The sequence below is a fragment of the Pseudorasbora parva genome, chromosome 14, assembly GCF_024679245.1.
Source record: "Pseudorasbora parva isolate DD20220531a chromosome 14, ASM2467924v1, whole genome shotgun sequence".
Taxonomy (NCBI): Eukaryota; Metazoa; Chordata; class Actinopteri; order Cypriniformes; family Gobionidae; genus Pseudorasbora; species Pseudorasbora parva.
In genome coordinates, this window is record NC_090185.1 from 39,591,297 (window position 1) to 39,616,557 (window position 25,261).

The 25,261-nt window shown below is 38.4% G+C and overlaps 1 protein-coding gene across 1 annotated transcript in view; it reads left to right on the forward strand.

Moving 5' to 3' along the window:
• psmd1 (proteasome 26S subunit, non-ATPase 1) overlaps nucleotides 1-22,061 on the forward strand; it is a 69,282-nt gene extending 47,221 nt beyond the window's left edge. The window contains exons 17-25 of the mRNA XM_067416393.1: nucleotides 4,329-4,443; nucleotides 7,990-8,106; nucleotides 9,693-9,795; nucleotides 16,446-16,615; nucleotides 17,548-17,640; nucleotides 17,746-17,838; nucleotides 17,929-18,144; nucleotides 18,889-19,050; nucleotides 21,880-22,061. Of these exons, the coding sequence (XP_067272494.1) occupies nucleotides 4,329-4,443; nucleotides 7,990-8,106; nucleotides 9,693-9,795; nucleotides 16,446-16,615; nucleotides 17,548-17,640; nucleotides 17,746-17,838; nucleotides 17,929-18,144; nucleotides 18,889-19,035 (1,054 nt within the window). The 3' untranslated portion in view covers nucleotides 19,036-19,050; nucleotides 21,880-22,061. The remainder of the gene's footprint in view (nucleotides 1-4,328; nucleotides 4,444-7,989; nucleotides 8,107-9,692; nucleotides 9,796-16,445; nucleotides 16,616-17,547; nucleotides 17,641-17,745; nucleotides 17,839-17,928; nucleotides 18,145-18,888; nucleotides 19,051-21,879) is intronic.
• The last annotated feature ends 3,200 nt before the right edge of the window (nucleotides 22,062-25,261 follow it).

The following is a 25,261-nucleotide window of genomic DNA, read 5'->3' on the forward strand; positions in this document are numbered from 1 at the left end:
TCTTATACCGCAGTGTGACTAGCTTATTATTTTATCCCCGTGTAGTCAACTAGACCATTTTAAAAAGTGATTTTGCACATCCCAGCTGCTTGCTACTTTCTCAGCTTGCCAGGGTGAAGCTGGAGGTTAAAACTGGTTATTGAAAACAAAACGACAACAACAGAAAACATAAGTGTGTGTGTGTTGCACACAACCCAGTCAAAAGTCATGACTAAAAGTAGTCATAATTTTGTTTCAATTTCATTCAGTTTTCAAGTTAAACCTGTGTAATAAAAAAGCTGAAATTGATTAATGGGAAAACATATGTTGATCATAGCATGTTTTAAAGTGTATGTGTGCTTGACGCTTGTTGGCTGCTTTGCGTTCATTATCAGCTCCATTTCGCCCACTTCAAAAATATTATATTTCTTTTAAAATTCATACATCTGCCGCATTAATGCTCAAAATTGATTTTGAAGACATCTCAATGGCCTAAGCCATTACATCAAAAAGTTTTAAGATCTTTCTGTTGAAACTCTTTTTATTTTGTGTGTGTGTGTGTGTGTGTGTGTGTGTGTGTGTGTGTGTGTGTGTGTGTGTGTGTGTGTGTGTGTGTGTGTGTGTGTGTGTGTGTAAACTTAAAGCAAAAATGTATTTAAATGCTTGTTCAAAGGCAAAAGAATAACAGCTCATAAAACCTGTATTTTATGCTTCGATAAACTAGTCATGAAATAATCTTTTTTTATTTTTTTTAACGCAACTCTTTTGCTGGTGCGTTGGCTGGCGTCTGGCAGAGAGAAACTCTTGCACCATGGCCGCCTCCAACTCCTGGAGTGTGTCATGCTTCGTCTTTTGTTTATCAACGCTAACATGAAAAAACTTGAATCAGACAAATCAAATTTAGGAGGGAGCTTTTAGCTGAGGCTTTAAGAGTCTGTTCAGGCTGATTGTGTTTGCCAAGTAAGACAAAGCAGTTCTTATGAAGGAATTTTATATAAACAGTACCGGTCAAAAGTTTGGAAAAATTACAATTTTTAAAGTTTCTTAATGTTATGCTCATCAAGCCTGCATTTATTTGATCACACATGCAGAAAACCGCTCACTGGAATGGATTATTACAATTAATGGACAAATAAATTGTTTGAAACTGTAAACTGATATTACCTACTGACACACTTTTGCATTTTTTTTTGGGGGGGGGATGAAAACAGACATTATATATATATATATATATATATATATATATATATATATATATATATATATATATATATATATATATATATATATATATATATATATATATATATATATATATATATATATATATATATATATATATATATATATATATATATAGATATATATATATATATAGATATATATATATATATAGATATATATATATATCTATATATATATATATATATATATAAAAATATACACACACACTCATCTAAAGAATTTTTAGGAACACCCGTTCAATTTCTCATTAATGCAATTATCTAATCAACCAATCACATGAGTAACTGATTAAATTACAGAAAAAATAATCCCTTACTTTACTGTTTCAAGAGAAAATGTATTAAATTACAGTAATTACACCCAACACAGTGAAACATACTAGTCTAACTAAAGTCATGGGACTACTGATATCAATTTAAGCAGACAAAAAGAAAACAAGTGGATTTAAAGTTAGAAAGCATGAGTCCGAATGTCCGTCTGAAGTGAAATGCAAACAACAGCAACACATTACACGTAAATAAAGGACGTGCGAGTGATTTGTTACAAACAAAAAAACACTTAAAGAAATCAAATTGGCAAGTTGTTATTGATAAATACCACAACATATTGAAAGCAAATCTAGATTTCTAAGTGAAAACATTATGTAAACCAATAAAGGGTTTTGGCTTCGGTCTGAATCTGAGACTGAAGCGTCCAAGCCCAAATGACTAGTCAGGATTAGATGGACTAAATGTCTGTGAATAGGCATAAGACCCTGGCGAAGATGTGTATTTGTACAGAAGGTTCCCAACTTCATCAATGTTGGAACTGTATTTCCCAGCCTGCCAAGTTTGGCAGAACCCTTGATATCCCGCACAACACATTAATTCCAGCCTGATGAAAGATTAAGTCAAATCCTTTTTTATTGCAGGTTGGCATTCGTATGTGAGTCCTAAACTGTGGATTAGCTTCCCACGGAAAGGGTTTTGCGGTGGGAAGAGTTCAACTTAGACATGCTGTCTTTTATTACATAGGAGGTTATTATAAAAGTCTATTTTTTGGTTACTTAACGGAACTTTAGTTGTCATTTGTACCTTAAATTAATCCAGTATTGCACAATATATCTGTTAGCATACTTGTGTCAGCCAGTCATATAATCTGTGTTGATCAGATAATAGCACAAATGTAATATGAGCAACTTTATTTTCCGTTTTAAAATACCCGATTTCACTTCAAATCAAGATCTCAAACAAGTTATACAAGTCTATAGCAGTACACTGCAAAAAAACGCTCTTCTTACCGTAGTAATTGTGTCTGGTTTCTAGTCTAAATATCTAAAGATTCTTAAATCAAGCTGCATTTACTAGATGAGTAAAACTAGATAAGATATTGAGATCTTGTTTCTCCTTTCTGTCCCAATCAGAAATAAAATTTATTTTTCTCACCCCATTGGCAGATCATTTTGCCTGTTTTAAGCAAAAACTCACTTCATTTGGATATTTTTCCCCAGAAAACAAGCAAAACTATCTTATGTCATGTTACTTATCTAGCAAATTAATCTTGATTTAAGAATTTTTTGATATTTTTTGATATTTGGACTGGACACAAGAAAAAAAATGCTAAATAAGAAGAGCATTTTTTGCAGTGTATATATTCATGACATTGGCCATCGGTTTAGTTATTGGCCAGAACTAAGAATTTCTATATCTGTGCTCCCCTAAGATGATTGCTTAAAATGATTAGGAGTTCAAGCACATAGTGCTTGTATCTTTTATCGCTGGAATCCTTGGCTTAAGATGGACAAAATGGCTCGACTGGCTCGTCACCCTGGCAAAAACCCGAAGGTTTTTGGCCTGACCGGAACCAAACTAGTGCAGCAAGATTGTCTGATTGTCAATAATTATCAAAAAAAAGCATGACATTTGGGTTCACGGTCCCTAAGGGCCACCAAAAGGTTCGAAGTTTGACGAGCCACTTTTACTAAATTGGCTATAACTTGTGAACGGAGCGAGATGTTTCCACCAAACTCAGCACGCCTATGTAAGAGCTCATCCCGTGGTCATGTAAAAAAGGCCACTTGGTGGTGCTATAACGGTTAAAAAGATGTCAAAATGATGTATTTCTTTGGCAAATCCCATGAATTGGCTGAAAGCGGCCCTTTCCCTGCCTGATTTGCACACAACATTACAAAATCAGGCGTGCCTATGCATCACGTGACCCTAAAGAAGTCTAGAAATGTTAATGGACGTCGGGTCATTGGTGGCGCTTTAACTGTTTGGAAAGTGATTTTTTTTTTTTTTTTTTTGTATTTTAAAATAGTTTCAGTGTAAATGAGCACAACTAATTGTCTTTAATAGAATAAGTTTCCTCTTTCGCTGACTTTGTGTTACGTGAGTGTTGTCCTAACGGAGCCTCTGAGGATTTAATGAGGAAAATGAGGCTGTTATTTGATGATTTTATTCCTAGATGGACATTTAGGGCTTCAGGCTATATACCATCAGTGAAGACAGGAGCTGTACATACTCTCGCAGGAAATGTTTCAAGGGCGAAAAACCTAAATGAAACTGGAGGGGGGTGGGGGGTGGCATGTATTATTTTCTCTAAAATGACAGTGTGAGACGTAATCGGACTGCAGAATTGTGTGTTTACTGATAAAATCACGATTGGTGATTTATACCTTGTTGTATAGCTAGTTTTTCAAAAGTGTAGCTTGTCTGTAGTTTAACCAAGCGCCAAGGTTTGTAAAAAAAAAAAAAAAAGGAAAGGAAAGTCATTTTTGTCCATAAACACTTTGCTTTTACAAAAAATGTCACAATTGGCCTAATGTTCCCATTCCTATAATTTTATGGTCTTTTTGATTGTAACCACACATGTATTCTTCAAATATACTTGATTTAATGGAAACCAAAATAACCGTCCTGCACTGTTTTATTGAGTTAGCTTCGTTTGTGTTACGGACGACAGTTTGACAGAGCCTTTGCACCAGTTTAATAGCTCCTTAGCAGAACTAAAGCCTCGCATTCCTGCACACGATCCCGAAGTATTACTGTCTGAGAAAATAAACCGTTTTGAGAAATTGATTGTCTTTCCCTCAAGTGTGTTTTGTATTGTATTTGTGTCTACAGGACTCCAGAACAGTGTCCCAGTGTGGTTTCCCTGCTGTCTGAGAGCTACAATCCTCACGTCCGCTGCGGCGCTGCGATGGCTCTGGGCATCTGCTGTGCTGGCACTGGGAACAAGGTACTGTCTCGCTACTCTTACAGGCGGTTTCGCTGAAGTAGCTTAATGAGGCTGTGTAATGTGTATTTAACACAACCTTACATAGTTATGGTGGCCCAGTAGTGCACAACACAATGACATTTAAAAACTTTTACAACATGCCACGACAAAATCGCACCACATGATGATGAAATCAAGCCACAACACGATGATGAAATCAAGCCACAGCACAAAGGAATCAAGCCACAACATATTAAAATCAAGCCACAACACAAAGGAATCAAGCCACAACATATTGAAAATCAAGCCACAACATGATAAAATCAAGCCACAACACAAAGGAATCAAGCCACAACACAAAGGAATCAAGCCACAACATGATAAAATCAAGCCACAACACAAAGGAATCAAGCCACAACATGTTAAAATCAAGCCACAACACAAAGGAATCAAGCCACACCGTGATAAAATTAAGCCACAACACAAAGGAATCAAGCCACAACAAGATGAAATCAAGCCACAACACAAAGGAATCAAGCCACAACATGTTAAAATCAAGCCACAACACAAAGGAATCAAGCCACAACATGATGATGAAATCAAGCCACATGATACAAATCAAGCCACAACACAAAGGAATCAAGCCACAACATGTTAAAATCAAGCCACAACACAAAGGAATCAAGCCACAACATGTTAAAATCAAGCCACAACACAAAGGAATCAAGCCACAACATGTTAAAATCAAGCCACAACACAAAGGAATCAAGCCACAGCATGATAAAAATCAAGCCACAACACAAAGGAATCAAGCCACAACATGATGATGAAATCAAGCCACAACATGATACAAATCAAGCCACAACACAAAGGAATCAAGCCACAACATGTTAAAATCAAGCCACAACACAAAGGAATCAAGCCACAACATGATGAAAATCAAGCCACAACACAAAGGAATCAAGCCACAACATGATAAAAATCAAGCCACAACACAAAGGAATCAAGCCACGACATGTTAAAATCAAGCCACAACATGTTAAAATCAAGCCACAACACAAAGGAATCAAGCCACAACATGTTAAAATCAAGCCACGGAACAAAGGAATCAAGCCACGACATGATAAAATCAAGCCACAACACAAAGGAATGAAGCCACAACATGATAAAATCAAGCCACAACACAAAGGAATCAAGCCACAACATGTTAAAATCAAGCCACGGAACAAAGGAATCAAGCCACACAATGATAAAATCAAGCCACGGAACAAAGGAATCAAGCCACGACATGTTAAAATCAAGCCACAACACAAAGGAATCAAGCCACAACATGATAAAATCAAGCCACAACACAAAGGAATCAAGCCACAACATGTTAAAATCAAGCCACAACACAAAGGAATCAAGCCACAACATGATAAAATCAAGCCACAACACAAAGGAATCAAGCCACAACATGTTAAAATCAAGCCACGGAACAAAGGAATCAAGCCACAACATGATAAAATCAAGCCACAACACAAAGGAATCAAGCCACAACACAAAGGAATCAAGCCACACCATGATAAAATCAAGCCACAACACAAAGGAATCAAGCCACAACATGATAAAATCAAGCCACGGAACAAAGGAATCAAGCCACAACATGTTGAAAATCAAGCCAAAACACAAAGGAATCAAGCCACAACATGTTAAAAATCAAGCCACAACACAAAGGAATCAAGCCACAACATGATACAAATCAAGCCACAACACAAAGGAATCAAGCCACACCATGATAAAATCAAGCCACAACACAAAGGAATCAAGCCACAACATGATAAAATCAAGCCACGGAACAAAGGAATCAAGCCACAACATGTTGAAAATCAAGCCACAACACAAAGGAATCAAGCCACAACATGTTAAAAATCAAGCCACAACACAAAGGAATCAAGCCACAACATGATACAAATCAAGCCACAACACAAAGGAATCAAGCCACAACATGATAAAATCAAGCCACAACACAAAGGAATCAAGCCACAACATGATAAAAATCAAGCCACAACACAAAGGAATCAAGCCACAACATGATAAAATCAAGCCACAACACAAAGGAATCAAGCCACAACATGATAAAATCAAGCCACAACACAAAGGAATCAAGCCACAACACGACTTAATTCAAACAAAATGGTCACAAGCCATATCACAGCAAAATCAGCACAACACAATAGAAACAAGCCACGACTCAATAGAAACAAGCCACAACACGACAAATTCAAACACAATGGAAACAAGCCACAACACGACAGAAACTAGTCACAAGACAACATAATTGAGCCAAAACAAATTTTATACAACACAATGGAAACAAGCCAGGACACAGCGAAATAGCCAAGTAATTGTTTTTAAATTTTGTGTTGTGCATGACTAGGCCACTGTACATAGTCATATAGAAGCATACAAACTTCTCAGATTTTTAAGCCGTCACAATTTTTGTTGTTGCTGCGTTTGTGACCATTTTATTCACAGTCCGGAGCTCTGATGAGACTGTTAAAGGTTAGACAGCTAAAAAATGTTCAAGTCTGTGAGACAGCTGGCACCCAAGAGAGATGTTTGAACTATCTCACAGCAATCCTGAGTGATGTTATTGGGTCTTGTGCACGCTCAGGTTGGTTCTGCGACTAATTGCATTACCAGTGGAAGAGTCACAGATGGCACGTTTACCACTTGAGAGGAGATAAGTTTCCTTGGACAATGTTCTTGCCATTTTCCACTCGCCTCCCTCTTTGGCTCAGTTGGGAAATAAAATATGAAGATTGGTCTTGACCACTCAACCTTTTAATAACTAATCCAAATCCCTCTCAGGTGCCCAAATACAGTCATTGGCGATTTTGTGGAGATGCTGGGAAATCAGGGCTGGCCTATGGGCCAAGATCTCCCACGCTTTCAAATCTGTCAGGCCTTTTAAATGGGTCACAAATTCTGCTTTGAGTCTGTAATTTATACACCTGGTTACTTTTACTGTGATATTATATCTGCCGACACAAAATGCCTAGTGGAGTCGTTTCAATCCTTTTTCGGCTCTGCCCGTCTTGGGCTGCAGGTAATGAGTGCTTTATTGTGGGTGAATTGTTCCAAACAACTTCTGATGCAATTGCACAAATATGTATAACGATGGGATACTGTATGTGGTGTAATGATACTTAAGCCTTTAGTTATCTGTGAGCCAAATTTGCTATTTTGGAGTGCAGTCGTAACTCAAAAAGTGCTTGCTGTAACATGGTCTGGCTTTCGGCCTGAAGATCAGCTGAACCATTCGGAAAGAAAGGGATGGAAAGGTTATATAGGGCCTTTCTCTGTGGTTTGTGTATCATTAGGTGAATCTGAATATGCCGACTTCTATATTTGCAGGTTACCATACTTATTATGATACCACAAATTCTCAAAGATGATTAGATACTTGGGAATCTGATGATTTTGTGGTTTAAGTTTAGCCATTCAGCATGCTGTGTCAGGATATGCTGCTGTTTTTCCATAAGCATATTTAATATGCCTTCCATTGATGATTTCCTTCAACAGGAAGCAATCAATCTTCTGGAGCCAATGACCAATGACCCGGTGAATTACGTCAGACAGGGTGCTCTGATCGCCTCTGCTCTGATCATGATCCAGCAGTCGGAGGTCACCTGTCCAAAGGTAAGGAGTGGGAGATTTCAGGCTGCTGGGGTTAATTATTTGGCTCATGGCGTTAGTAAATGTAGTCTGTACACTGCAGAAAAAGGCTTGTCTGTCTTAGTATGCTGGTCTTGTTTCTATTCCAAACATCTAAAAATTCTTAAAACAAGAAGTATTTACTTGACAAGCAAAAGTAATTGTCTTGTATTTGGGAAAAATAACTTAAAGTTAAGAGTTTTTGCTTAAAATAAGCTAAATAATAATCTTAAAACAACATTATTTTACTTACTCCATTGGCAAGTTATTATGCTTATTTTAAGCAAAACCTCTCATAATTTTGAGTAATTTTTTCCCCAAAACAAGTTAAGTCTAGTAAATGTTTCTTAATGTAAGAACTCTTAGTTATTTAGACTAGAAATAAGACAGAAATACTAAGTAAGAAATGAATTTTTTGCAGTGTATAAATGTGCAAAATGTAACGTAAAGCTACAAAATAACCAGGAGGAATTATGTGGGCTTCAGAGACTACACAGAATGAAAATGAACTATAGTCTGTCATTTTACTAGATTCTAGTACACACCTAAAATCATATATATTGTCCTTTTATAATATCAGACTTCGTCCAATCATTTCTACAGTGTGGTTGTGTAGTCACGGTACATTTGCTTGTTTCTTGGGGTGGTTTTCCTTCAATTTGACCACATGGTTATTACTGGGCTGCACATTTTATGGCCTCATGAAAGAAAAATTGATTTGAAATCCCTCTTTTATGGTGTAATAAAGAGCTGGAGTTGTATTAATGGCAATCGTTTGTTAAATATGCCTTACGGGCACACTTTGATTCACACTAGCTATTTTTTATGTGCCTGGCCTTAAAATTTGGGGAAAGAATGCAGATTATGATTTACAACAGACTTCAGTTAACTATGTATGCCTCTGATATGTTCGGATATGTCTTCAATATTTAGCAAAGTATACACTGAAAAAAAAAAAAAAAAGCTTTTTTAAATTAGTATTTTTGTCTTGTTTCTAGTCGAAACATCTAAAAAATCTTAAAACAAGAATTGTTTACGAGACGAGCAAAATTTATTGTCTTGTTTTGGGGGAAAAATAACTTAAAATTTAAAAGTTTAAAAGTTTTGCTTAAAATAAGCAAAATAATCTGTCAATGGGGCAAGCAAAATAATCGTAATTCAAACAGAAAACTGGCAGATTATTTGTTATTTTAAGCAAAAACTCTCTTAATTTTGAGTTATTTTTCCCTAAAACAAGACAATAATTTTTACTTGTCTAGTACATTTTTCTTAATGTAAGAATTTTTAGAAATTTTGACTAGAAACAAGACACAATACTAAGTAAGAAAAGCATTTTTTGCAGTGTAAGTAATTTTTCACTTGAATCCATGTTGATATTGAGCATTGCAATAGAAGCTAATCAAATCCCTGAGATACCATCTTTTAATTAATGATAACAAGTCATGAATGCAGCATAAGACCAGAGCCAGAAATTAAATATGGCCAGTTTTGATTTCTCAAAGATTGTGGTCCATCTACAGAAGTCGTATATATCAGAGAAAAGGCTGTACATCGCCTCTTTGTTTCCATAGGTGAACCAGTTTCGGCAGCTCTACTCAAAGGTGATCAATGACAAGCATGATGACGTGATGGCCAAATTTGGGGCCATTCTGGCTCAGGGCATCCTGGATGCAGGTCAGTATCAAGACTATGTAGAGATTTGTCAGTTCTTCATTTTTATTTTCAGGGTTAATGTGCATTATAAAGTGTCAAATAACTCAATGGTTGGTGTGCGAAACGACCAGGGTAAAAACAACACTTTGCATGCATGTCAAGGCAGGTAAGTCCCTTTAAGGCTGTGTGATAGGATCGTGACAAGAATGTGGCATTAAAATCCAGATAGCACCACGTCTTCATGCCACTACAAGCAATCATTCACTCAATCCCAAGGGTGCTTGCCTATTAATATTAAAAGAATGCATTGACCTTCAAGATGCTCTTGCCCCCAGCCTCCCAAATATCCGCTTGTATACCAACCCAATACAGATTAGCACAGATTCAGGAGACTATTTCTCATGTAGTGTTGTTTTTGCCCCACGGTACGTGAATTGGGACACGCTGGGATTGTGTTGCATCCTAATGATCGATCACAGTTGGGGCTGCAGCGAATAAATTAGGGATTTAGGTTTCCAGTCAGGGGTCCATGCCCCAAATTTTTCATTTAAATACATGAGCCATACCACCACATACAGCCTGAGCTTTCCTACAACTTATTAAAGGGGGGGTGAAATGCTGTTTCATGCATACTGATCTTTTTACACTGTTAAAGACTTGGAATCCCATCCTAAACATAGACAAAGTTTCAAAAGTTAAGGTGGACGTTTGATGGGAGTATTTCTTTGTCAAAAATACTACTTCCGGTTAGTCATAAGTTTCGGCAAGTTTTTTTCGATCATGCGTCCTCTTGACGTTAAAAGGTCGGAATTTCCTTGTATGAGCCTTACGGACAATTCTACCGGAAGAGCGTGAGAGAGAGAGCGAAAGCAACAGGCTACGCCCATCAAAGCGGGGCTCGTAGGCTGCGCTGCACAGGTGATGTGACTTCAAGAAATTAACAATGTCACCAAAAAAGTGCGTTTTTGGTTGCCAGACCAAGACAGTCCTGTACAGATTGCCAAAAAGCCCTGCGTTAAGGCACCAGTGGATGTAATTTGCTTTTCCGGATCAGCAACTGAGTTGCGCAAAGGTTTATGTCTGTTCACTGCATTTCGGTGCCGACTGTTTCATAAACAAGGCCCAGCTCGACGCCGGATTTTCCGATCGCCTAATGCTGAATGATGGAGCAGTCCCAAGGATAAAGGTCCCAACGTTAGTACCGCAGGCGGTGAGTTAGACTGCTTCAAATGTCTGTGTTTTTGCCTATGCTCATCAAGGAGCCCAAACATGATCACGTATAGTTAATTGATCAATGGAGCATGCGATGTGTAGTGCGTGTACATTTGTTTAGCTGGCCACTATATGTGTAACTTTATGTTTGTGTATTGTAAAAGCACTCAACAATACACAAAGAGTGGGGAAATATGTTGAACTAAATAAGCACGCTTCTTCATTCAAATGCGCTACTATTCCGTGTCTTTCTATGTAAACACTAACTAATCCTGCTGTACAAAACCAGTCCGCTTACTACAAATGTCTACACAAACCACGCGTAAACACACACACACACACACACACACACACACACACACACACACACACGTGCACAACTGCACTTCCCACATGTACACCTTCAAAGACAAAAATACGACGATATAATTCAAGTATAAATATGTAAATAACACAAGCCGCTAAGCATATTATATAGTTAGTGTATAACTTGTACCACATACAGACGTCCTGCTCTAGTCGTTTTTGCTGCTGCTCCTGTTCAACTGCAGCCTCTGGGTCTGATTCCGGATCATAGATGTATGGCTGTATCTGATTAAAAGCCATATTTTTATTTTGAATAAAGTTTTTTCCCGCTGTTAGGGATGACACAGCTTTACGACGCACTCGACTCAACACAATAACAGCGGCGTGCACACGTCATTATTTAGCTCCGCTCACATGATACGCCCCCACCCGCTCGGCTTTTTTCGGAAAGACTCGGAACAGCGCATCTTTCTTATATAATTATAAAAAAAATAAAGACTTTTCGGAGATATGAAGGATGCAATGCTACTCTATAGGTACTCAAGATTGACATGACACTGACTGAAACTGAGTGTTTCACCCCCCCTTTAAATAACTTTGGTAACACTTTAGTATGGGGAACACACATTCACTATTAAAGGCGGGGTGAAATGCTGTTTCATGCATACTGAGCTTTTTACACTGTTAAAGACTTGGATTCCCATCCTAAACATAGACAACGTTTCAAAAACTAATGTTGGACGTTTGATGGAGTATTTCTGTGTCAAAAATACTCCTTCCGGTTTCTCACAAGTTTCGTAGAGTTTTTTTCGAGTATGGGTCGGCTTGACGTTGACAGGTCGGATTGTCCTTGTATGGGCCGTACGGGCTCTTCTCCCGGTAGGGTGCGCGCGCAAGACTAGAGCAAGAGAGCAAATGCATGCCCATAAACACTGCTCTCAGTTGCAGATCCACTCGTCCGTGCAACATTTCTGTCGCGCCGCGCTCCACTTTATTCCTATGGGTGACGTCAAACGACTTTAATGCGCCCGCAGAGCATCCCGGGAAGGCAGCGCTGCTTTTGAACCGATTTTAACGCACAAATGACGGGAAGCTTCATAACGTCACTTCAGTCGCGTCACAAAAGTGGATATCCACGGTCACTGCTGTCAGGACTTCACCAAATCAACAATGTTATCAAAGAAGTGTGTTTTTGACGGAGCGGTGATGATAAAGGTTCGGTCCTGCTTTGGAAGCAGGCGGTGAGTAAAACTGCTTCAAATGTCTGTTGTTGGCTATCGTCGCGTAAGTAAACATCAGTAAACAACACGATCGTGTATAACGTTAGTTAATTTATCAATGGAGCATGCGATCTATGGTGTGTGTTTAGCTGACCACTATAGGTGTCAGTCTGTTTATTGTAAAACCACCCAAACATAAACCTAGCGTTCTCACAAAGCGTGCTTCTTCATTCAAATACGCTAACGGTTACTCCATTGTTGTTCTCTATATAACGTTACACTAGTCTGACGTGCAAACCCGTTTTGCTTGCTACTGCTAAGGTTTAGTCGCATACAATAGTCCATAAACCGAATCATGTCCTCATAAACTGCGAGTAAACACACACAAATGTTGACAGGCCACTAAATACAGTCCATACCACAGAGACGGACGTCCTGCTGCTGCTGCTTCTCCTGTTCAATTTATTTCAGCCTCCGAATGATTCTGGATCATATATCTATTAGCTGAATCTGATTGATAGCCCTGGTTTATTGGGGTAATGTTTTCTTTTCCACGCTTGAGGATGTCAGCTTTCAGACGCTCTCAATACAACAGCTCTTTAGCTCCGCCCACACGATACGCCTCCAGGCGCTCGGTTTTTTTCGGAAAGACTCTGTACAGCCTATCTTTCTTTTATAAATATAATAAAACTAAAGACTTTTCGGAGATATGAAGAATGCAGTACTACACTATAGGTACTCAAGATTGACATGAGAAACTCAGTGTTTACCCCCCCCCCCCCCCCCTTAAAACTCCTCATTTACTGCTTATTAATAGTTAGTAAGGTAGTTTTTGTAGTATTTAAGGTTAAGGTATTGGGTAGGATTAGGGGATGTAGAATAAGGTCATGCAGAATAAGGCATTAATATCTGCTTTATAAGTGCTAATAAACAGCCAATATCCCAGTAAAATGCATCATGATAAGCAACTAGTTAATAGTTAATAACTGAACCTTAAGATAAAGTGTTACCATTACTTCTTTACAAACACTAACACCTTTTCTCCAAAACCTAAATCTAGTGAGCTCCTGTCCATACGTACATTAGCAGCTGCTTTCTTAGGCATCCTCCTAACTCAAATAAGGACCTCATCCCTAATTCCCCCCTGCCTTTTCCACCACGTTAGAATTAAGCTAAACAAAGGTATCTTAAGCTTGCTTTTTTTGATCAGTCTTTGTGTGAAGGACATGCCTGTGATACCTTACAATGCTTCCTGTATAGGCAGATCACTTGTTTTAGGACGCTGCATTAGTGTAATGGCTATGGACAATGGCGAGCTCTTAAAGCTAATCGAGAATTGCAGTGTCTGTTGAAATTATGACCTCCAATGACATTTTGAAGTCTTTCTTAGTCTGGCTTGAGTCATGGCCTGGCTCGGCCGAGAGTTTGAACACTTGGGTTTTTGGTTGTCGCAAATAATAAGTCACTGCAGTCAAAATAAACAATACAGGCAATAATTTCTCTACGCAATTATGGTAGATGCCAACAGGAAACTTGCAGTGTAATAATTTAACCGGCTGTGACTGAATATGCTATTGTCTGCGATGCCTTTTCATTCTAAGCCAAATCGATCCTTTCCCCCTCCTCTCCCATTTATCTCCTTTAAAAGTGCGTTGTTATGGGCGTGTCCACACCTCTTCCCATCCTGGCACTCATCCCTCACTCCCGCTATTGTCTGCTCATCAGGCGGTTTGAGGGCGGAGTCGCTTTTGACCTTCACGACATCTCATATTATCAGCCAATTCTGTGTCAACTCTGTGCCGTACATACGACAGGAAAGGACGTTTGAAATGCCTGCTGCTAAATAAAGATATCACCAGTGCACACCTATGCCCTTCTCCTTTCAGCATCACATGAGTGGCCTTTGCCACTTTTAAATATAGTCTAATAATACAAATCATGATTTAAAGAGTATTGTCCTATTTAGCTAGACCAGGGGTCTTCAACTAAAATTGCTTGTGGTCCAGTAAATGAACCACCTTCACCAGCCGAGGTCCGGACAATTATATACCTAAAAACATGAATTGATGTTTTTTTGCCAGACTAAAGAAATTAGTGTAGATAACTTTTTTTTTTTTCTTTATTGAACAAAATATATGTTTTTCATAGATAAACATGTCTTTTTATATTGTTAAAGCAAACATAGGTAATCCTTCACAAAGTCTCATTTTGAGGTTCTGCACTGCAAAAAATGCTTCTTACTCAGTATTTTTGTCTTGTTTATAGTCCAAATATCTAAAAATTCTTAAAACAAGAAGTGTTTACTAGACAAGCAAAAGTAATTGTCTTGTTTTGGGGAAAAAATAACTCAAAGTTAAGAGAGTTTGTGCTTAAAATAAGCTAAATAATCTGCCAATGGGGAAAACTAAATAATCTTTATTCAAGAAAACAAGATTATTTTGCTTACACCATTGGCAGGTAATTTTGCTTGTTTTAAGCAAAAACTCTTTGAGTAATTTTTTCCAAAAGCAAAGAAAATAATTGTCACTTGTTTAGTAAATGTTTCTTAATGTAAGAATTTAGAGATTTTTACTAGAAACAGGTCAAAAATACTAAGTGAGAAGCAGTTTTTGCTTGTGTTTTAAGTTGCATTGGTACAACATATCTAAATTCAACCAGTAGCCATGTCTGACAAAAATGTGATGAATGAAAAAATGCCTTCATCTCTAAATCTGCACTGAAAATACATTCATTTTAACATTATTAGCAACTAAAGTGCTTCTTCTGCTGAACTGAGATAAACAGTAACAATGAATGAATCAATGAACGCTAACCCTTCCTGGTTAAAAAACAAAACAGAAATCTCATAACATAACATTGTTCATGCACATGTATAATCTCTACCTAACTAAAAGGATCTAATCTTCAACACTCCCCTCTCTGTGCTTCAAATTGCACTGGTAAAAAAAAAAAACCCAATTCATTAGCAATATCATCGAGAAACACAAACAGGCAAAAATAAAGTGCCACCAGTGTTGGGAAAATGAAAAAGTGCAAGAAACATTTTCATTTTCTGCAAAGATGTAAAGTCGAAAGTGCACAATAAATTAAGTTATTGTCTCCAGAAAGAAAGACTCGACTCACAAGTCACAAGACATTCACATAAGGCCCGTCTATGTTTGTACGTTGTCCGCCCATGGAGAACTTGCCTCGCCCCTCAAACACATTATTTTACTGACGACTGCGTCTCAAATCTCTGAGTTTAACATGGGATTTGCAAAACGCTTGATCTTGAAAGATGGGTCAGTGCCCAGCTTATTTGGTCACAACCTGTATTTATCATTAATTATTGTATTTTCCACTGGCTGTCCAAAACACGTGGATTTGAATTTTATATTGTGTACGTTTCTGGCTAACCCACATTATTACTGTCTTACTGAAATACTTATGCTCATAAGCTGTGGTCCACTATTACCTAAAACTGTCTGTTAAAGGATAAGTTCACTTTTAAATAAACTTTTGCTGATAATTTACTCGCGCCCATGTCTTCCAAGATGTTCATGTCTGTCTTTCTTCATCGATAGGAAATTGCGTTTTTTGATGAAGACATTCCAGGATTTTTCTCCATATAACAGACTTCAATGGGACCCAAACAGTTCATGGTCCATATGACAGTTTCAGTGCAGCTTCAAAGGGCTTTAAACCACACCAGACGATGAATAAGGGTCTTTTCTAGACAAACGATCGGGCATTTAAACAAAAAATACTTTAAAAAATTGTTTTATAAGCACAAATGCTCACTAGAAACAAGACAAAATTACTAAGTAAGAAGAGCATTTTTTGCACTGTACACAACTGACAATGGACCGTTTTTTCTGAAATGTCATTAATGTGAGCGCACCTTAATATGGAAGAGGCTGAGGAGCTTGACTCCATCTTTCTTTTTCTTCTCAGGTGGCCGTAATGTGACGATCTCCCTGCAGTCCCGCACAGGCCACACACACATGCCATCTGTGGTGGGTCTGCTGGTCTTCACACAGTTCTGGTTCTGGTTCCCACTCTCTCACTTCCTGTCACTGGCCTTCATTCCCACAGCCATCATCGGCCTCAACAAGGACCTGAAGGTAACTAAAACTATTCTGCCATCACCCTTGGGTCGCTCATTTCTAACAGAAGCACTATATATTTTTATCTCCTGCATTGGTGACAGAAGTTCAAATCCCCACACTGCAAAAATGCTCTCCTTACTTAGTATTTTTGTCTTGTTTCCAGTCTAAATATCTAAAAGATCTTAAATCAAGATGCATTTACTAGATAAGTAAAATTACATAAGACATTTTCCCTTGTTTTCTTAAAACTAAAATGTAAATGAAGTGAGTTTTTGCTTAAAACAAGCAAAATGATCTGCCAATGGTGTGAGAAAAATAATCGTATTTCTGATTGAAATCCGTCCCAAACAGAAATAAGATCACTTCATTTGGATATTTTCCCCCTGAAAACAAGCAAAAATATCGTATGTAATTTTACTTATCTAGCAAATTAATCTTGATGTAAGAATTTTTTTATATTTGGACTGGAAACAAGAAAAAAATACTAAATTAGAAGTGCTTTTTTTTTGCAGCGCATCTATCCAATTAGCAGCCAAACCATTAAACACTGCAAGTTGGAGCATTGGTTTCCTGGGTTGCCACTGACATGCAAAGTTTAGCTCCAACACCAATTAAACACTTGAACCAGCTAATCAAGATCTTGAGGATTACGGGCGGTGTTGTGGTAACTTTAGTGGCCCTCCAGAAGAGGTTTGGACACCCTTGGGTTTGCACATTGTCAAAAGTAGAAAAAGCTGATGCCACCGACTCTTAAAGCTTTATTCATACGCCAGTGGACTTTTCATGCTATTTCCTACATAGATGGTGTCCTAAATGTCATTGAACCTCACATATGACCCTGTACAGAGGCAGAAACTTCTGGTTCTCCTCAAACAAAAGCACTTAGGAGACATGGATCCCAATGTATTTTAGTGGAGTTTGATTGATAAGTTCTGTCCCATTAACAGATGCCGAAGGTGCAGTATCGATCCAACTGCAAACCCTCCACCTTTGCCTACCCTCCACCCTTGGAAGTGCCAAAGGAGAAGGAAAAAGAGAAGGTCTGTATTACCCATGTGCCCTCAACTCACACACTTGACACATCTCAACTGGATACTAAAAACAAACTGTTCCAGATTTAATGGCTTATTTTGTTCTTCTGTCAGGTTTCCACCGCTGTTCTGTCCATCACGGCTAAAGCCAAGAAGAAGGAGAAGGAAAAGGAGAAGAAAGAGAAAGAGGAGGAAAAGATGGAAGTGGTATGCATGTCCAACAGCAGATCTAGACCTCTTTGCAAAGCCCTTCCTGAAACCTGTAGTATGACACGTGCCACTTTATCTCCAATGCAGGAAACACAGGCTGAGGTCGAGAAGGAGAAGAAAGACGAGGAGAAGGAGAAGGAAAAGGAGAAAGAGAAGGAAAAGGAGAAAGAGAAGGAGAAAGAGAAGGAAAAGAAAAAAGAGCCAGAGCCAAACTTCCAGATGTTGGAGAACCCAGCCCGTGCCATGCCCGCCCAGCTCAAGGTCCTCACCATGCCGGACTGCAGATACCAGCCCTTCAAACCTGTGAGTCTAACTCTTCATCTGGCCTTAACTTCACGCTTCTGTAAAACCACTCAAGCTGCCAAATGAGGGACCCTTCAGAAGGAACACAATCACCTGATGGCACCAAATAAGCTCTGCCGATTGTGGAGACTTCAGAAATGCATATGTGTGCTTTAGCAGGAAGTCATTCCGTATTTTCCACTAAATGAGACGTATAGACAAATACAGTGGGGCATGTGGAGGAATTATGGTGGAAAATAAGTATTTGGTCACATAAAAAAGTTAATCTCAATACTTTTTTAAATACCCTTTGTTGGCAATGACAGAGGTCAAACGTTTTCTGCAAGTCACCACAAGGTTTTTACAGACTGTTGCTGGTAGTTTGGCCCATTCCTCCATGCAGATCTCCTCTAGAGCAGTGATGTTTTGGCGCTGTCGGATTTTCAACTCCCTATTTTCTCTGGGGTTGAGATCTGGAGACTGGCTAAGCCACTCCAGGACCTTAAAATACTTCTTACGGAGCCACTCCTTCATTGTCTGGGCGGTGTGTTTGGGATCATTGTCATGCTGAAAGACCCAGCCACGTTTCATCTTCAATGCCCTTGCTGATATAAGGAGTTTTTATTCAAAATCTCATGATACATGGCCCCATTCATTCTTTACACGGATCGGTCGTCCTGTATTTTCCACAACTACTTTTGTCTGCGAGTTAAATAGTTGTGCTCTCGCACAGTTTCGTAACCCCTCCATCCTCATTGTCCCCAGTTACACACAGGTGGCATCATCATCCTGAAAGACACCAGTGAGGAAGAGGAGGAGCTGGTGGAGCCCGTATCTGCTCACGGCCCCAAGATTGAGGAGGAAGAGCAGGAGCCCGAGGCCCCAGAGCCCTTCGAGTACATCGATGAGTGAGACCTCACCCCACAGGTACTTCCTCTAGATGATCGGGACGTTTGGGTAGGGCTGCACAATTCATGTAAATGCGATTATGGATGCCACTTGCCTTATTCCGCGAGCTAAAGAGGTTTGTTTAGAGCATGTTACGCTGTGAGAGGCGAATCAAGACGACTTCAGGTTCGGGACTGAAGTGACTCCCAACCTGCAAAAAGTAATTTCTTGGAGGTGTCCCGAGCCCACAAAAATAAAAAAAATACCCCCAAGAAAAAAATAAATGACAATTTAATGTCTAAATTACATAAAGGAATAATATATAATTTCTATTTGACTATGCAATTATTTGTTAATTATATTACACTATGTAGATCACTTTTAATATTTATATATGCGGCTTATACAATTTATGCAAACTAATTTTATTTATATTCTATTTAAAAAGGTCTAAGGAGTTTGTTGTTTTCAAGTAGCCTTGACAACTAGCCGGTCTAAAAAAAACTGTCACTGTTACAAACTATACAGCGTGTAAGATTGTCATTTTGTTTAACGCATTTAAGACAGGGGTACACTTTCGTGTAGTTTGGCATAAAATGTGTATACTTTCGTTTTTTGGGGCACTCTCCCTCTGCCATGACGCTATTTTTGTTAGATGCATGAACTAATTGATTCGATTTGGGAGAAGAGATAAAAGCCCGCCCACGCTGACAATTGATTGGTTGCTTTACCAAAATGGTCAGGATGCCAATCAGGATGCTCTCTGTCTTACACACGCGGAAGGTCTCGCGCTCTGTCGTGTGCACGCCACACAATTTGGAGCACAGTCTCTGTCCCGCAAGCGCGCACTGGCTCTAAATTTCGGGAGATTTTAACTAATTTGTGGGCATCAGGGAGCCGCTATCAATATGCGGGAACTTCCTGGAGATTTGGGATTTTTGCAAGTGTACACGACTGCTCGAACGCATGTGAAAAGGACTAACTCTACAAACATGAAAAACAGCGACAGATAGAGCTCTCAACCTTTAAACCTTGAGGGGAGCAAGCGAAACATGATTGCGTATTTCTGCCAATGGGTTTAGCAAAATAAAAGTTTTCTGTTTGAAAAAAGATTTTGCTTACCCCATTGGCAGATTATTTAGCTTATTTTAAGTAAAATCTCACTTCATTTTGAGTTATTTTCCCTCAAAACAAGACGACAAACTTTTGCTTGTCTACTAAATGCTTCTTAATGTAAGAATTTGTAGATATTTGGACTTAAAACAAGAGAAAAATTCTAAATACCAATTTGCAGTGTATTATTGTACCATGCTTATTTTTACTTTGGAAGAAACCAATGTGTAGTTGACATGAGGCTTAATGCTATAGAAAAGCAATAAAAGGTTTTCAGAAAGAGCTTGTTTTTAAAATTTATATACATATTGGCATGCAGTCGCTTCAAACAATGGCATAAAGCTATTCAAAACGTTCAATGTAAACTGTGATAACTGCGATTAATAATCACAATTACAGTTTGAAGGGAATAATCGACATGTCTGATTTTTGTCATGATCTACATTTGACCGTTCGACCCACACACTGCTGTCCCTCATGCTGCATGGCCATTGTTCCCAGATGTGTTTGGCCTCACCGCACCAAACGCGAGTAGCATCTATCGTATCTAGTTTGAACACTTTGAATCCATTCGCGCGACTTAATCGGGTGTTTGAAGCGAAACAGACGCGCGTTCAAGGTGCCCCAGGAGCTCAGCTCGCTCTCCCTCCTGTGTGTGTGTATTTGAGGCTACATTAAAACGAAATATGTCATAAAACACCACTCAGCCTCTTTTCTTTTACATTTAAAGAATATATAGTAAACGCATTAATATGTGGTTCAGACACTAAGTGTTCATATATATGATTATCAGTGTAAGCAAATTTAATATGACGCAGTGGTTAACGCTGCGCGAGCAGACGCCAATGCTCAGATTTTTCAACTCGGGCGTGAGACGCGAGTTCACTTTAAAATGAAAATTCTGTCATCATTTACTCTCCCTCCAATTGTTTCAGACCTATATGAATATCTTTCTTCAGCTGAACACAGGGGAAGATATTTTAAAGAGTGTCAGTAACCAAACAGTTAACTGGAGCCATTGACGTCCATAGTGTTTTTTTTCCTACTGTTGAAGTCAATGGCTCCAGTTCCAGTGTCTGGTTACTGACACTCTTTAAAATATCTTCCCCTGTGTTCAGCTGAAGAAAGAAATTCATATAGGTTTGAAACAATTGGAGGGAGAGTAAAGGATGACAGAATTTTTATAAGTGAACTATCCCTTTAACGCGTCAAGTCAACTTTATTTATATAGTGCTTTTACAATAACGATTGTTTCAAATCAGCTTGACAGTGTTAAACAGGACAATATTGCAACAACATTTGGTTCTGGAGAAAATTGTCATTAGGTAATTTCAATTTATCATAGAGCGACAATGTGGGCAGATCAGTATTATAGTTAATTTAGTAATTCATTTTATTATTTAGTTAAAATTATATCAAAATTTTAGTGAAAAGGCAGGACCTCCATACGTACTTTCCATTGACTGAACATGGAGATCCCTCGCTCCAGACGCTCTGCTCGCGGTCAGCATTAGATGGCGTTTATTCTCAAAGCCTTCACTTCCTGAGGAGTGTAAGCAGTGAGAGCTCGCCTGCTTCACACTGCAGATCTTCACAAGCACTTCCTTGACATTTTTAGAATCTCTACTGTCCACGTGAAGATTCTAAAATACTCTTTTAAATTCTATTTGGAATTATAACAGATTCCATTTTGAAATAGTTATTTTTAAATGCTGTCAGAAGTGGTCATACGCTGATCTCCGCTCTCTCCCGCAGGTGGCGTAATGATTCAGTGTGTTCCCAGAATGCACTGCTCCATGACCAGACCCATGCTCAACGCCCACTTTTCCTTTTGTTTTTTATGTTGTTTCCTCCACTTGACCGATCGTGGCCACTTGAGGGGATGTTTTACATGACAGAATTCAGTCATTACAATAAAATATATATGTTAAACATGAGGTCCAGTGCTTTTATTGCTGTGAGACTGTATGCTTGTCAGCTGATGTGTTTGTGAATACATGCGGTTCCGTTTTAAAAAGCTTAACTTCATTACATTTTTAGATGCTGAAATTTGCATGCATGACTAAAAAAAGCTGGTTCAATTACATACAAGATTGCTGACCATTTATTAGAGATTTTTGAATAAAACATGTATTTGTGTTTAAAACAGCTCATGGATAAGAAAAACTTTAATACACTATAACACACATTGAATATATTCACCTGAAGACCCAATATATCAGTAATTTAATGGTCATAAAGTTATGTGGACTGCAATGTTTTGCAATTTGACCACTACACTTTATTTGACAGTGTTATTGTTACAGTGTTATTGTATATTTAAGTACTAAGTAATATTAATTTACTACATGCACTTGCGGGTTATGATTGGTTGAGGGTTAGTTACTTTACTGTTATTACTATAGTAAGTACATGTAGCAAGGGCACTGTAAAATAGTGTTACCTAAACTTTTCACGAGTTTTCATCAGACATTTTCCTAAAACCAGCTAATATTTCATCTCAGTTTAGCCACACCACAGATCTGTGAAGTGTTGTCCTGTTTAAAGGTGCCCTAGAATGAAAAACTGAATTAACCTTGCCATGGTGAAATAATAAGAGTTCAGGACATGGACATCACATACTGTGAGTCTCAAACACCATTGCCTCCTGATTCTGATGTAAATCTCGTAAATCAAAAACACCACGGAAAAATAAGTGCTTCTCAAAATAAACCCAATCGTTGGGGATCATTAATATGCACACCCCCAACATTCCCATCTGTCCAAACATGTTCATTATCAGGCGGAAATGGAGCGAATCATCAGGTAAACAAGCTGCTCGCATGGACACACTTCATGTTCAGGCTGTGCAGGAGACGTGAGGACTTTTCTACCCTTCCCACAGATAAAACATTTCAACAGTCATGGTTGATGTTTATAATCCGATACCACAACAATTTAATTCAAGATCGTTTGTTTGTTCGGCCCATTTCAAGCAAGCTTCCCTCAGCGTCTTAAACTGAAGAAAGGGGCAATTACTGTATTCATTAACTGTTATACATATTCATTAACAATTTACTGTATTCCTCTAAGCAGTAATTTAGTGATTTATCCACTTATTGACTGTTTAAACAATTTCTGATTAAATTGAAAGTTTTTTAGAGAGAGAGCATTGTCTAGATACCGCAAGATGCTAGTACAGTAACAATAGGAGACTCCAAGTACCATACCAAACTAAATAATGTGTCTAATGACAAAGGGTAATATTATTCTGTATTACAAAATACAACCATAGATACTTTGCTTAGATCGTTCACTCGATCCTTCTAGCAAACGTCACCTTTTCCACCATATAAGTTTAAACGATAGTCATTTGACAAGGCTATTCATTTTGTAAAAATAGATTTATTTTTGAGAACTGAAGTATGTTTTTGCATGCTTGTATTTCAGAGTACATCACAGTCACTGTGTAGCCTACATTTTGACTAACTTTATATAAATATGCAATATCGTGACGAAAAAAGACGAGTCTAAAATCACTGGTTTTGGTTTTGTCTGAGGGAATGATCGTTTGTGCGGTTGCCAGATTTCAGTCATTCAAATCCTCTAAACAGAGCTTGTCTGTGAAAAGAACATGTATTCTATCCGGTGTTATACCTAAACATGTACAATCTGGCAGCTATATGCACGCGAGCTCTCTCTCACGAGGGGATGACCTGAAAACACCAATAAACAAGAAAGCTGCATTTGATCAATCTCCATTTGAGATGTTCTGCTTAAAGTGTCGTTCAGTCGGTCTGTGTTCTGTCAGGACTCAGGAGCCGCTTCACTGAACTGCTGTGAGCTGCTGAAATAAGCCAATCAGAGCAGAGCTCAACATTAATATTCATGACCCTTCCAAATAAGGCAAAAACAGAGCATTACATCCTAAGGACAATTTATAGGGTTGTAAATGGACCTGTAAAACTGAATCTGGACAATTTTTTCCCTTTAATAAGCCACAGACCCTCTATGTAGATATCAGAGAACAATTTAACATATTGTTTCAACTCATTCTAGGGCACCTTTAAGGTGGCTCTTAAATGAAGAACCGCTAGCTGTCTTGAGGAAAGTCATTGCTAAACACACATCACTGCGAGAAACGGCCTCAATCGAATGCTGTCCAGAACTGCATACAGAGTTGAGTTGGTACTACATTTGTTTTAAACCTCGCTTCGTGACCATTAAACAAGTGTTCTGTGTAGGATGAATGAAGTTTGGATGTACTCCATCCCCCATGTGTTCACAAACCCTCTCCCGTGGCCCCATGGGATAGTAAAGTGTCCATTGAACACGCACTTCACAGTCTCGCTTGTAGAAGTCATCAGGGTACTTCTTACCTTGTGCGACCTTATGGACATTTTTGTCCTTGTCATTTTTTGCCTTTGTTAAATCTAATTGCATAGATTTTGATCAGTAATGTCCCTACTGAAGCATTAACCCCAGTGCGATTTCACTATAGCGTTGCAATCTTTGTCAAAAGGCTTTCATTCTGCTGGCAAGGCTTCAAAATTAAAAATGTTAAACAAAAATTACCAAATGGTGCCATTTTCTCAGGTTTGGTCTATAAAGCAAATATTCACTTTATTCCTGTTTTCTGCTCATTATATAGGCAATTGGATAAATTATAACTTGTGTGGATGTGATGATGTCAAAGTGTGGTGTGTATGTGTGTAATTAAAAAAGTGTGTGTGATATTTGAGAGAGAGAAAAAACCTGCACACCAGTGGAGGTTTGCTGGCATCTAATGGGGAAAATATGGCGCTGCGCCCAAACACAATCTGACTGACAGCTCAATTTTTGAGATATCAACCTCAAATGTGGAACATGTTTAGATTCATGGCTTTGATTATCTAGCAGTTTTACAGTTCAACATGTTTCATAAAATATATGGACCCACTTTATATTAGGTGGCCTTAACTACCATGTACTAACATTGTGTACATACATGGTTTTACATTGTACTTACATTTAAAAAAAAAAAAAACCTGCATGTAAGTACATCTGTAATTTATTTCTGTAGTTACATTTGTACTTACACAGTTGGCATTACCCATACCCATAACTTTACCCTTAAACTGACCCACACCACCACACCTGACCCTAACTTTACCCTTAA